The sequence below is a fragment of the Naegleria lovaniensis genome (genome assembly GCF_003324165.1).
Source record: "Naegleria lovaniensis strain ATCC 30569 chromosome Unknown tig043, whole genome shotgun sequence".
Classification (NCBI taxonomy): Eukaryota; Heterolobosea; class Eutetramitea; order Acrasida; family Naegleriidae; genus Naegleria; species Naegleria lovaniensis.
This window is the reverse complement of record NW_025407865.1, coordinates 118,522-131,242: the sequence shown is the minus strand read 5'-3', so window position 1 is coordinate 131,242 and position 12,721 is coordinate 118,522. Positions and strand designations below refer to the sequence as shown.

Sequence of the window (12,721 nt, the reverse complement as noted above, 5' to 3'; positions counted from 1 at the left end):
TTGAATAAATATATTTTTTTCTGCTTCTCTCTCACTTTTAGTGTTCATTGTGATCGACTTTCATCATGTCATAATGATAGCATTAATCGAAATTTCAAAAACTTTATTATACATACTCACTATTATATTCTGCAATAATTGTTATATACATCGTGAATGACATCCTCTTCATTAGTTAGAAGGTGACAAGGTCTCTGCAAAAATTGTGGCCAACACATTGCTACATTTTTCAATGTGATCCTTCGTATGTTTGGATGAAACAGAAATTCTAATACCTGGTTCTGGAAGAGTAATTTCTCTGTGAGTGTAGTTTGGACAGACCACAGCAACTCCTTGATCCATAGCCTTAGAGACAATATCCTTGAATACTTGTTGAATCTTGCTTCTCTCATTGTAAAAGTTCATGCTTGCGGTATTGAGTTGTTTCTTATTCTTGGTTTTAATCTTTGAAATCTCAACCCATTGCTTTTTGGCATTGTTAAATCCTTCCTTGAGAGGATGGTCATCAGCAAGACGAATGTGAAAGACTGGGCATTGTTCTTGGTGTTGAAGCACCAACTTGAGATTCTTAAAGTTAATCTTCTTGACCAATGTTTGGTGAAGGAGCGAAATATTCTTTTGGAGAGGAACCAAATGAGTTTCTGGATCGCTATCTACACGATTAAGAGCTTCAATAGCAGCTACTGATAAGTAAGGTGGTAATGAAGCAGAGAAGCAATAACCAGCTCCAGACAATCTTTGGTGGTCGACAATAATGTGTGAACCCACACAAACACCACCAACCGAACCAAATGAATTCTCCATGTTGACACAAACAATTTCAAAATCATTAATATCCAAGCCAAAATGTTCAATGGTACCTCTGCCGGTCTTACCCAAAACACCAACACCAAAACTGTCATCGAGAGCAATTCTGAAGCCAAGATATTTCTTCTTGAGTTCAATAATCTCCTTCAATGGAGCAATGTCACCACAATTTTCATAAACTCCTTCAACAACAATGAAACGACGATTATTTGGAGTGGCTCCCTTGTCGTTCGCACAAATTTTCTTGAGAACATTTTCCAAATCTTCCATGTCATTGTGCTTAAAGTAAATCACTTCGGAACGAGACAAATGACAACCAGTCTTGATGGCATAGTTACAAGCATCATCGCAAACAATGACATCACCACGTTTAGAAAAGGCAGGAAGCACCGAGCTGATGGTACAAAAACCAAACGAATACAAAATACAAGCCTCGGTCTTCATGAAACGACTACAAATCTTCTCAAATTCCAAATGGACATCAATGGTACCATAGAATCCACGAGGACCACAACTACCAACACCATACTCACGGACTGTATCCTTGCACTTTTCAATGATATCTCTATCACCGATAAAGCCTAAAAAGTTGTTGGTTCCAAAGTTGATAATCTTTCCTTCTTTTCCTTCAACAGTGAATTCAACATCGGCAGCACTTGTGAGAACATATTCGTGTTCCTTGATAGCATTGATGGTAGCATCAATATTGCTGGCATCATCGGATGATGGTACCAATGGTGCTGGTTCCCATTCTTCAATGATTTCATCTTCTTGTTTTTTCGTAAGTTTATGAGTGGTTGGAGCGGAACGTCTCTTGCTCATCATGTACCAAATAATGAGAAGCACGACTGATAAATCAATCAATGAACGATAGGGATGAGTTTGAAATTCGGTAATGATAATCTCGGTCACCTTGTTGAAGATGTTGACATATCGAGCAATCGTTTCGGCTGCTGTGAGAGAGGCTTCGGGTGTCTCGACCAAGGTCGGAGTGGATGACGATGAAGAGGACATTTTTTTGCTCTGCTTCGAAATGAATCGGATATCATCTGGGTCGTGTGAATGAAGACGTTGGCGAGAATGGGCAACGGCTATCGATTTTTTGAATCTGTCATCCAACCTTGATACAATAGTATTCTTGGGATGTGTGTAACACAAGTTATTATTATTAACAGTATTTATAAAAGTAATGAGGAGTCATCCTTAATGTCGTGAATAATCTCTAATTGCTTGCCTCAATGAGTGAGTAGTGGATAATTGTGGATGTTGTTTGGTCACAGCTTAATGTTCATTCCATGTGATCTTTGACAAATCAATACCCTCTTTGAACATTTCATAGAGAGGACTCACTTCTCTCAATCTAATAACTTCTGCAGCAGTTCTTTCCACAACGTAGTCCACTTCTTCCTTGGTAGTAAATCTACCAATACCAAAACGAAGTGAAGTATGAGCCAATTCTTCATTCACACCCAAGGCACGCAAAACATAGCTTGGTTCCAAAGAAGCACTTGTACATGCACTTCCTGATGACAATGCAACAGAATTCAATGCCATTAGCAAGCTTTCTCCTTCAACAAAGGCAAAACTAATATTAACATTTCCTGGATATCTTTGAATCTCATCACCATTCAATTCAATATGTTCACACTTGGCTCTCAAATTGTTAATTAACCGTTGTGACAATTCGGAAACATGTTGATAATCTCTATCCATTTCTTCGGCTGCCACTCTTGCTGCCTCACCCAGTCCTACACATAATGGTGCTGGAAGAGTACCAGATCGTCGTCCACCTTCTTGTCCACCTCCATTAATAATAGGATGAATTCTCACTCTTGGTTGTTTTCTTCGAACATATAAAGCACCAATTCCTTTTGGACCATAAATCTTGTGACCACTAATTGACATCAAATCAATATTCATATCGTCCACATTGATTGGAATTTTTCCAAAAGCTTGAGCGCAGTCTGTATGCAAAAATACCTTGTGTTTTCGACAAATTTTACCAATTTCCTTGATAGGTTGAAGCACTCCAATTTCATTGTTAACCATCATGACGCTGACGAGAGCTGTGTCGGGTGTGATGGCTTTTTCAAGTGCTTCTAAATCAACAATTCCATTGCTCTTCACTGGTAAATATGTAACTCGAAATCCGTCCTCTTCCAAATGTCTGCAAGTATCCAAAACACACTTGTGTTCAGTTTGTACAGTAATAACATGTCTTTTCTTGTCTTTGTAAAAGCTAGCAACACCTTTGATGGCTGTGTTGTTTGATTCTGTAGCTCCACTTGTAAACACAATCTCTTTTGGAGATGCTCCGATTAAGTCTCCAATATGTTTTCTTGCTAATTCGACAGCACTCTCTGCATCCCATCCAAATTCATGTGTTCGGGAGTGTGGATTACCGTACACTTCAGTTAAGAAGGGCATCATGGCATCCAAAACTCGAGGATCCATCATGGTGGTAGCACCAAAATCAAAATATATTCCTCTGACTCTCTTGTCTAGTTTAATGGAGGGCTCCAATTTGTTGCCAACCGGAGAGGATGAGGTTGTATTCATTGAAGTGGCTGATGATGATAGTGTGGATGCGGAAGAGTTAAGATTGAATGGATTATATTGTGAGAATTTTCGTTGAGTTGCCATGCTGCTGCTTGTGTGCTTTAAAAGCAACTGGGAAGAGGAGCATGATGATAACGACGATGACGATACACGTAATGCACTTTTGGAAAAGGAAGGGATGATTGCTTTCATTTTTTTGTGATTGAGCTAAAAAGATTCTCTCCGTATGGTCCTGTGTTCCATTCCCCGTTTTTGCTGTGCTACACCTCTATCGTCCGCTCGAGATTCTCGAGAGAATTCTAAATCAATCACAGAAATTATAAATGAATAATTAATCAAATAATTAATCACTGATGAATATTCAATCCCTGTTATGATAATAATAATAATTAATTATTCATTTAGATTTGTTTTATGGAAGCTTGTTTCTTCTCCATTTCAGCAAACTCGGTCAACATTTGGAAAAACATGTCATCCACGTGGTCATGATGGTGTTTGGTTGAAGTCAATCGGAGTGTTTTCTTATCATTTTCTGTATTCACATTAACAATTTGTTGATGACATTGCTGCCAATTCATGTCATACATTTTGCAAACCGTGATTTTGTAACATTCAGTAATTGCTTTTGCAATCTCTTCCAAAAAGGCTTCATTTTCGACGAGTTCCTTTCTCACATCATACGGTATTTCAAGTTGCACTGCAGGTATACCGAGAAGAACACTCTGATGGCTCAGAGTTTGAGGCGCATTCTCTCCTCTCCATCCATTTTGTTGAGGCTCTTTTTCAATGCCAATTTTAAAACCATTAATCGATCGAGTGCACAACGCCACAGCGTTTGTTAAGCGTTTACAAAAATCATCCTTAAGCAATTTGGCATGAATGGAATTGCTCCAGTATTCCATCATGGGAGCAAATCCAACATCAATGTTACGATTATCTCTGCGATTGACCTTTCCATGAATGTCTACATGCAACATTGGAATACCCTTGTACAAGTTTTTAAACTTGTGCAAAAACAAATGAAAAGGAGATTCGCAGTATTGATGAGGTAACAAGTAATTGGGGTCCATGTGCGAAATGTCTTCTTCTTGAATGGTCTTCATATTCCACACAACAAACGAACCTTCCAACGAGTGGAGCATGTTTCGAACTTTGGCTGCCAGCAACAGAGCAATCTCACTTGTCAAACTTTCTTTCAGATGCACTTTTTCGTCATCCGAGAGTTTTCCGCCTCGATACACTTGATGACCATGACACGCTGTGAAAAGAATAGGAGCACCCAAATGTTCGACCTGAGGCTCATACACTGTTTCTGCATGAAGAGAGCTTGAAATGCTGTACATGTCATTCTCTGCGCTTGTAAGATAGATTTTTGTTGAGGGAAGCAAAGCTTTTTGATACTCCCGTACCAGAGACTTTTCTTGTTCCTTTTTCCCATCCATACTTGTGGGGAACCGGAACGAATCTGCCTTCAACAGTGGAGGTTTTCGAGCAGTTTGAGGTGAAGTACTTCCTTCCTCTAGCTTACCAGCACTTCGTGAACGAGTCAAAGACCCAACCGTTGGTGGTACCAACAGCATTCCAGCCTCACTTGTTGTAGACTGCCTTCTGGAGCTTGTGGTTGATGAAGATGGTGAAGATGATGCACTCGATAAGGGTGAGGAAGCAGAGTGAGGAGTAAGGCTTCCATTCAACTGCAGCAGCAGCAACGAAGAAGTGTCCTCCACATTGTTCAAGCTTAACTTTCTCGAAGTTGTTGGAGGTGTGGTGAGGAAGGACATTTTTTGAGATGTTGATCCTTGCGATTGTGCTTGGGTGGAGAGTGGATACACGCAATAACGAAGGTCATCAAAGTTTTCTTGTGATGGAGGTGCCTGGCGGTTGGAAACGTTGTAGCTCATTTGACTCCTTTAGGAAAGGTACAATCGATCGAGCGGCGAAATAACCGAAAAGGAGAGCGCTCCCCGATTTGAACAAGCTCGCTGGTTAAATGATTTAACCAACCCTTAAACATTTCATCATCGTGTAATTGCCTCCTATTCGTATATACACAATGGTAAGACTAACCTTAATACTGATATCTATTTGTACTTACGTATGTAACATGGAATTTGGACTTTACTGGGCGCAACATTTCATTACGGTATCGTGTTATGGTACCTCAACAAAAAATATGACCAAGAAGCGAAGGGATAAGGTTGTTGCAAAGAGAACGAAGGTCGAAGAGAGCGGCCATGAGCCTTTGAGTAATGAAGATTCAGATCATGCCACTCATTCCATAGAGTCAAATAGTAAGAAAGCAAAGGTTGAAACTAATTCGTACCCATTGGACTTGGCTTCATTGACCACCTCGGACTCTCCTGCTGCTCACGAGATTTTACAAGTACTAATGTCCTGCTAGAAGGCGTTAGAAACTCTTAAGGAAGGATATATCCAAATGACTAAGGAAGATAGAGAACATTGTCTTTCATCTTTGCGTATGATTCAAACAGACATTGCTAAAACCTCGGAGCTGTGTAAATCAGTTGAAGTGGTACTTCTCAGTGGAAAAGCTGATATATTCGGCCATCTCAATCATATCACTATTCCTGAAATTTGGGCAAACATATTTTCCTTTCTTAGTTTTGTTGATTTTCTCAAGGTAGCAAGAGTTTGCAAGTTGTGGAAACAAGCATCTGAACTTCCTTTTGCCTTGTCTTCCATGGATCTCAGCCCAAACAAGATGAATTTTAAGTATTTATCTCGACTTGAAGTTATTTCCAAGTATTTTAAGGAGAAGTTCAATACTCTGTCTGTTGATTATAGTAGCCTGGATTTCATTACACAACACCTGATTAGGCATCAACGTCCAAAAAGATTGCTTAATTTTGACAAGTCCTATAGCGTGGACTTAAATATTAACCCAGATATCAGAACCACAACTTTGAATTTAATTTTAGGTAGAGGTGGTGTTCTTTCTTGTGATCTCCAAATCGCAGAGCCAAAAGATAACTTTGACCCAAAGTACTTTCAATCTCTTGAACTATTTCCAAATTTAAAATACTTGTCCCTGTCATTAGAATCATTTGCTTCAACCACATCCCTCTCCCAACACTTACCAGCAGGACTTGAGTTTCTGGAAGTTGAGGTTAGGGTGAGTAATTATGAAGAACACGAAAAGACTCTCCAGACCATGAACCCAAATATTATATGTGCTCTTAACGATAGATGATGTTAGAGGCGTTTAATTTTGAATAAACCTTGCTTTAGCCTTATTAACCCGTTCACATGTTTATTAATAATAATCACATGTTGCATCTATTAGGCAAGGATAAGTCTCTGCTGCCCAACAAGGGCATGCCATTACAAGACAACATCTTATTTTCCCCCTGTGGTTGGCAATCCCAACAATACCTTTGTTCCATCATATACCAAAAACATGGCCGCACTCAATGAGCTCACCATAATGCATCTTGGAACAATACCAGCCCAAACTCCACGAAAACCAATGTGTTTCAAAATTTCTAACACACTTCTCTTCTCTCCTGGTTTGTTCACCAACGACAACAATGTGTCGGCAGGGTGTGAGGCAATTGCGCTCGAAAGTCCAGCCAACACACCACATGCCAAACTCACATTCAATTGTTGTTTAGTGTTTAAATCGTTCTTTGATTTTCCAAACATATTGGGCAACAAGCTTCGATAAAAATACTCGGTGGCATAACTGAATACGGTCAGCTGAGTCACAGTATATGGAACTTGTTTAAGGAGAATGGGTACAAGACCTCTGAAATATCCACTCAATAGACCTTCTTCACGTGCAATCATGGCCAAGCCTCTCCAAACATTCATAGCTCCATACTTGTCAGGTTGATTCACTGTTTTAATACGAATGGCTTCCCATGGACTCAACATGACAGTAGCAATAGCTTCGGCACATGCAGAGGCTGAAACATAAATTGGAAATTGCAAATATTTGAGATCTCCATTCATGATTCGTTCATATCCTATTTGATGCATCATTCCTTGTTTAATGACCTCAAAGAATCCAAACTTGCATGCACCCTGAATGAAGTAGCCAAAAGCTGTTGCAGAAAAGCCCAAAGTCAAACCTTTCATTCCATCTTGTTGCAACACTGTTTGAAACGCTTGAACCATTCCCTTGTTGTATTTGGCGGGCTCGATTTGAATTCGAGTTTTAACGACCTGAATCAGAGAAATTCATGAATTCGCGAGGAGAGGAGGATAGTTGTGGTTTCGTTATTACAGGAATGGCAGAATTCAGTTAGTATCGTTTTTGGTTTGGGATAGTAATGAAACACAAAAACAACCGACAAAAAAGGAAAGCAGAAAATAAAAAATGGTGATGAGCATGCGCGCATGTATCCATGAATTCAAAGACTTACATCCAACGGAACCATAATGGCATGAGTTGAAAATGCACTCAAACCTCCGGCTATTCCATACCGAAGATACAAATTTTCTCCCAGAAAAGGCAAAGGAAGTTGCTTGGATTCAGAAACAATTCTTGTTCCTACAACTTGAGTGGTCGTTGATGTTTGCATCAGTGGTGGTGGTGTAGTTTTAGAGATCAATAATGATGAATTCGATATCACGATAAAAATTCGGTCAAATGAATATTCTTGGAATCAGTACTGAGCAGTAGTAGCAGCAGCAGAAGTGTTTCAGTACGACAATAACTTGATGGTCGAGAGGAAAAATAGTGTTGAACGGAAAATGATCTTGTACAGCTGGAGGAAAAGGAGTCCACTGAGAGAGGGTGCAATGGGGATGATGAATTCAGAAATGACAACCACATCCAACAAGCAGTGTTTGTTGAAATGCTTTTGAATTTTTTAAATAATTTTATCATTAATTGTGAGCGATCAAACGTTGTGGATGACCAGGATGCGATCAAGAAACGGCGAGATGAAACGGGTGTCGGTTCGTATCGGGAAAAATCAACAATTTTAGATCGAGTTTGCGTTCGTTGTGGATAATTTGGAAATAATTATGAAATGTCGTTCATTAAGGAGATGGTATCACCAATTAGAACGATGGATAGCTTTTTTCCATCCATCACACTGTGTCCTTGTATTCGCACAAGGTTACGAGAAAATAAGTAATGAACCGTGCGGTCATTAATTTGTAAACAACTGTTGTCACAAGCCACTGACAAGCTACATTTACTTTTGCCGTCTCAATATTCATCAGACGTCGTTGTACTGTAAAAAGTGGCATATCCTTGAGAAGCTGATTCTCTACTCCAGTATTGAGGTAGTCAATGAATTGAACATTTCACTTGTATACAACGAGGGAAACACTTCTTGGTGCTCAATGGATACTTTTTTGTAAATCTTCTACTTTTGAAGACCCTTGTAAATGTACTCAAGATCACATCCAATGAAAAACCATTGAAAATTTAAAGCTCTCAATATCAAGCTTCACAAAGACCATGCACATCATTTAATACCACCTTAGGGAGAGTTCAATTTCACATCAACACAACGAGTGCAATTTTTAATAACGTTCAAAAAAAGAGTGCAGCGGGAAAAACTGGTTGTAAACTCTTCAAACACTCAACCTAAATTTTTTTTCTCTCTTCTAAAAAAAGGCTCCACAGACGGCTTGATTTTCTTCGACGTGGTGTTGATGAATATTTGAATCTACCTATTGATAAATCCGAACAGCTAGTAACGTGAGAATCATCATTCAAATTCTTCTTCTTCGGGTCGAATCATCAAGCTGCTTGGTCTGGAGTTACTTTTTTTAGAAGCACGAGAAACAACATCATCATCAAGGATTGTATTTCAAGAAGGAGTACAATCACTTTCATAGAGAGTCCGTACCAACTGGTAGAGATTTTGAACGTTTAGCTTTCCTAGTATTTATACACAGAGTCTTCGTATTGCTCACCAGTACGACATCAACTGCTGTACAAAGTTGTCAAGAGGCTTTCCACTCTCTCTGTACATACCCTTGTTAACTTATTTCAAACATTAACAACACTTGTCCTTTCAGCAAGCACATTCAAACCTTTCTCCGCCACTTGTTGACATTCACCAAAATGGAGACACTCTTCAGACCTGAACATATTCATTTCCGTTATCATCGCTCTCAAGTTTCAACTCTCAAACTTCTCCTTTCCGACCGTGCTTCCTCTCCTTCCACATCCGTTTCATTATCTTCTAACGTTTCAAGCACAAGCACTGCAGCTGTCAATTCCATAAATAATACTGCCACTTCTAATATTCAAGAAAGTACTGCAACAACCAATACTACAAATCAACTCTCGCCACAACCTTCAGGTAGAAGTAGACGACAACCAACCTCGTCAAGATGTGTCTCTCCATACAAATCTCCCAACACTTCAGGAAGACTGAAGGCAACGATTGCTAAGGGTGTGAAGGAACAAGAAGCTGCCATAGACAATGGTAGTGCTTCTCTGTATGCTGAAAAATTCGAGCAATATGCCGAGATGAAAAAAGCTAGCTTGGATTGCATCAACAAGCTCAACTCACTCTACAATAGCGTTGAAATTGGAGTCAAAGAGCTTTCAAGTTTGTGGGAAATGTTGACAGAAATTGATGAACAACAACCAGGATCCCTCTTCTTGATGGACTTTGAAGAGGATGGCGATGACGACATTGTTCCACCAAATTTTTCCATGTCTAACAGCAACACATTTGATACATCAAACAGCAGTAAGGTAAACCTTAAGACGCAGCGGCTTCAAATTTGTGAACAAGTAACCAAACTGATTAATATCGAGAGCACTTTATTGAATTTGGTTGAGTCACATCAGAACATGTTAGAGAGTAATTTTGGCTTTTCATTCCAAGCCAGAGAAGAACTAGAGCGTGCAAGCTCAACAGGCTCGTTACCCATTCTCAAGAAACTTCCAAGCTCGAATTTCAAAGATATCATGGATTACATTGACTTTCCAAGTCACATTCAGAGAACCGTCACATGCTCTAAACTTTTTGAAACGACACGAAAGATAATTGTTCCAAACGAGGAAGAAGCAAGTGAAGCCTCGGTTGTGGAACTTGACGTTGTAGGTATTACTGGGGCGTCCCCACTCATTCGTTCACTTCCATCTACAACCTTCCAAAATAATACCTCAAACTCAAAGGTTAAATGGAGAGAATATATTCGATTGGAAAAGCTCAACAAGAAATTTCAAAAGAAGTTAAACGAATTTGAAGAGGTTATTATTCAGTTTGTCCAACTCAAGCAGCAATATAGTTGAAGGAAGGGGTTATAATAAATTTTGTCACGCATTCCACTGCAGAATTGATCAATTGATGTTGGAAACACAAAAAAATGTCCAACATTCAAAATGATCTACTTCCTCACTGCCTGAAGCAATTCCATGATACTGTTCCGAAAGAAATCATGATTGAAACTTTGACTTATCTTCCGTTATCACAGAAGGGAACTGTTTTAAGAATTTCCAAATCGATCCATTCACACTTGACAGAAACTCCACGATATTTCCAATCCGTTTTTGTGAGCTATTGCTGCAACATCTCTGTTCCTCGTTCAACCATTGACTCTTATTTAAAATCCATTGAGACAATGTCCACAACAGACGCACATCAATATTTAACTTTGAATTTACAAGAAATGGTCGCCCACCAGAAAAAGCTGAGACAGGAAGAAGAGATGTTGAAACGATCTCAAGGATTGCTCATGAAAAGGATGGCAGAACGAGAAAAAAAAATTAGAGAACAGAAAGAGCAACAGCCATGTGTGCGCCAACTTTATTGCAAACGAATATACGAACGGGAAATGACAATGCCATGAAATAAAAAGTTGTGAATGAAATTAAAGTTTGAATTTACACTCAGGTCCACAAGCTTTAACCGATTTCTTTGATAAGAACAAATAACAACACGAAAAAGTGGTGAACGAATGTAATTCTTTTAGCGTTTCTTGTCAAAGGTAAGTGTCCAACAGCATGTTCAAATTCCAAATTTCATGGGCTGAGAAGTTCGAAAACAAAACCTAAAAAATGGGTGAAAACATCGATCAACCGTTGGCTGCTCCTCATTGTTTGAAACAATTCCATGACACAGTTCCGAAAGAAATCATGATCGAAACTTTGACATATCTTCCATTATCAGAGATGGGAAATGTTTTAAGAATTTCCAAATCAATCCATTCACACTTGACAGAAACTCCACGATATTTCCAATCCGTTTTTGTGAGCTATTGTTCCAACACCTCTGTTCCTCGTTCAACCATTGACTCTTATTTAAAATCCATTGAGACAATGTCCACAACAGACGCACATCAAACCTTGACTTCCAAATTACAAGAAATGGTTGCCCATCAGAAAAAGTTACGAGCCAAAAGAGAAGAAGCAGAGTTGATCCGGAAACGAATGCAAGAATTGATGAAAATGAAGACGGAACAAGAAAAGCAACTTCGAGAACTGAAGGAGCAAGCATCACGAATGAGACTTGAAATGAATACAAGAAAGGACGATGCAACGAAATAAAAAGTTTTTGAATTCAAACTCTTCACCCAACAACCCTATCCATCAATACAACATTGCCCTTAGATTGGATGAAACAGCTTGAAGGACAGTAACCAGATTGCATCTTCCTAGAAAGAAAGGCTGAATGAATGATGAAAAACAGGATGTACAGCGAAAATGCGAACGAGGAGTGGACCATTAATGTTCATGAACTGAGAATTGAGAAACAAATGATGAAACAGTGCGAGAATCGGTGCATAAAGATTTTAGATCTCCTCTTCGGATTGAACAGATAAATCAAACCATAAAAAATGTCTTGCAGCGAAAACGTCGATCATGATCAACCATTGGCTCCTCCTCATTGTTTGAAACAATTTCATGACATTGTTCCGAAAGAAATCATGATTGAAACCTTGACGTATCTTCCATTATCAGAGATGGGTAATGTGTTACGAATTTCCAAATCCATTCACACCATTCTAACAGAAACACCTCTCTATTTAACAAGATTATTGGTGAGCTATGGATCCAACATTGATTTTCCTCGCTCAACCATCGACACTCATTTAAAAACCATTGAGAATATGAGTTCCACAGAAGATGCACTTGCCCATTTAACTTGTCTATTAAAAGAAATGATTGACTATCATAAAGAGTTGGAAGCCAAAAGAAAGGAGGAAGAGATGAGACGAAAGCTCACGCTTAGAAAAATTGCAGAAATAGAGAAAATAAAAGAGAGATTGGAACAAGAGAAACAACAAAGACAAGCGAAAGAGAAAGAGGCGTTCATGAGACTACAAATGAATCGTGGAAATGATCACACAAAATAACATGTTCGAATTCAATACATAAGCTTTTAATTATTTTGCGAACGACGAGACGTTCAAACAA

General features: G+C 39.0%; 9 protein-coding genes across 9 annotated transcripts; 5 read left to right on the top strand and 4 right to left on the bottom strand.

Moving 5' to 3' along the window:
• Nucleotides 1-171: 171 nt before the first annotated feature.
• C9374_010481 (uncharacterized protein) lies at nucleotides 172-1,821 on the bottom strand (the record flags this gene model as incomplete). Its single annotated transcript, XM_044686030.1, has 1 exon — nucleotides 172-1,821. One exon carries the CDS (start codon nucleotides 1,819-1,821, stop codon nucleotides 172-174), a length of 1,650 nt encoding a protein of 549 aa, XP_044543911.1.
• Nucleotides 1,822-2,088: 267 nt separating this feature from the next.
• On the bottom strand, nucleotides 2,089-3,558 carry C9374_010480 (uncharacterized protein; the record flags this gene model as incomplete). The annotated part of the gene is made up of 1 exon (XM_044686029.1): nucleotides 2,089-3,558. One exon carries the CDS (start codon nucleotides 3,556-3,558, stop codon nucleotides 2,089-2,091), a length of 1,470 nt encoding a protein of 489 aa, XP_044543910.1.
• Nucleotides 3,559-3,767: 209 nt separating this feature from the next.
• Nucleotides 3,768-5,147, bottom strand: C9374_010479 (uncharacterized protein; the record flags this gene model as incomplete). The annotated part of the gene is made up of 1 exon (XM_044686027.1): nucleotides 3,768-5,147. One exon carries the CDS (start codon nucleotides 5,145-5,147, stop codon nucleotides 3,768-3,770), a length of 1,380 nt encoding a protein of 459 aa, XP_044543909.1.
• Nucleotides 5,148-5,845: 698 nt separating this feature from the next.
• Nucleotides 5,846-6,577, top strand: C9374_010478 (uncharacterized protein; the record flags this gene model as incomplete). The annotated part of the gene is made up of 1 exon (XM_044686026.1): nucleotides 5,846-6,577. The coding sequence occupies one exon, from the start codon at nucleotides 5,846-5,848 to the stop codon at nucleotides 6,575-6,577; it is 732 nt and encodes a 243-aa protein (XP_044543908.1).
• Nucleotides 6,578-6,723: 146 nt separating this feature from the next.
• C9374_010477 (uncharacterized protein) lies at nucleotides 6,724-7,910 on the bottom strand (the record flags this gene model as incomplete). The annotated part of the gene is made up of 2 exons (XM_044686025.1): nucleotides 6,724-7,551; nucleotides 7,752-7,910. The coding sequence occupies 2 exons, from the start codon at nucleotides 7,908-7,910 to the stop codon at nucleotides 6,724-6,726; spliced, it is 987 nt and encodes a 328-aa protein (XP_044543907.1).
• A 1,502-nt stretch (nucleotides 7,911-9,412) lies between these two features.
• C9374_010476 (uncharacterized protein) lies at nucleotides 9,413-10,597 on the top strand (the record flags this gene model as incomplete). The annotated part of the gene is made up of 1 exon (XM_044686024.1): nucleotides 9,413-10,597. One exon carries the CDS (start codon nucleotides 9,413-9,415, stop codon nucleotides 10,595-10,597), a length of 1,185 nt encoding a protein of 394 aa, XP_044543906.1.
• A 74-nt stretch (nucleotides 10,598-10,671) lies between these two features.
• Nucleotides 10,672-11,154, top strand: C9374_010475 (uncharacterized protein; the record flags this gene model as incomplete). The annotated part of the gene is made up of 1 exon (XM_044686023.1): nucleotides 10,672-11,154. The coding sequence occupies one exon, from the start codon at nucleotides 10,672-10,674 to the stop codon at nucleotides 11,152-11,154; it is 483 nt and encodes a 160-aa protein (XP_044543905.1).
• A 208-nt stretch (nucleotides 11,155-11,362) lies between these two features.
• C9374_010474 (uncharacterized protein) lies at nucleotides 11,363-11,851 on the top strand (the record flags this gene model as incomplete). Its single annotated transcript, XM_044686022.1, has 1 exon — nucleotides 11,363-11,851. The coding sequence occupies one exon, from the start codon at nucleotides 11,363-11,365 to the stop codon at nucleotides 11,849-11,851; it is 489 nt and encodes a 162-aa protein (XP_044543904.1).
• A 290-nt stretch (nucleotides 11,852-12,141) lies between these two features.
• On the top strand, nucleotides 12,142-12,660 carry C9374_010473 (uncharacterized protein; the record flags this gene model as incomplete). Its single annotated transcript, XM_044686021.1, has 1 exon — nucleotides 12,142-12,660. The coding sequence occupies one exon, from the start codon at nucleotides 12,142-12,144 to the stop codon at nucleotides 12,658-12,660; it is 519 nt and encodes a 172-aa protein (XP_044543903.1).
• Nucleotides 12,661-12,721: the final 61 nt, after the last annotated feature.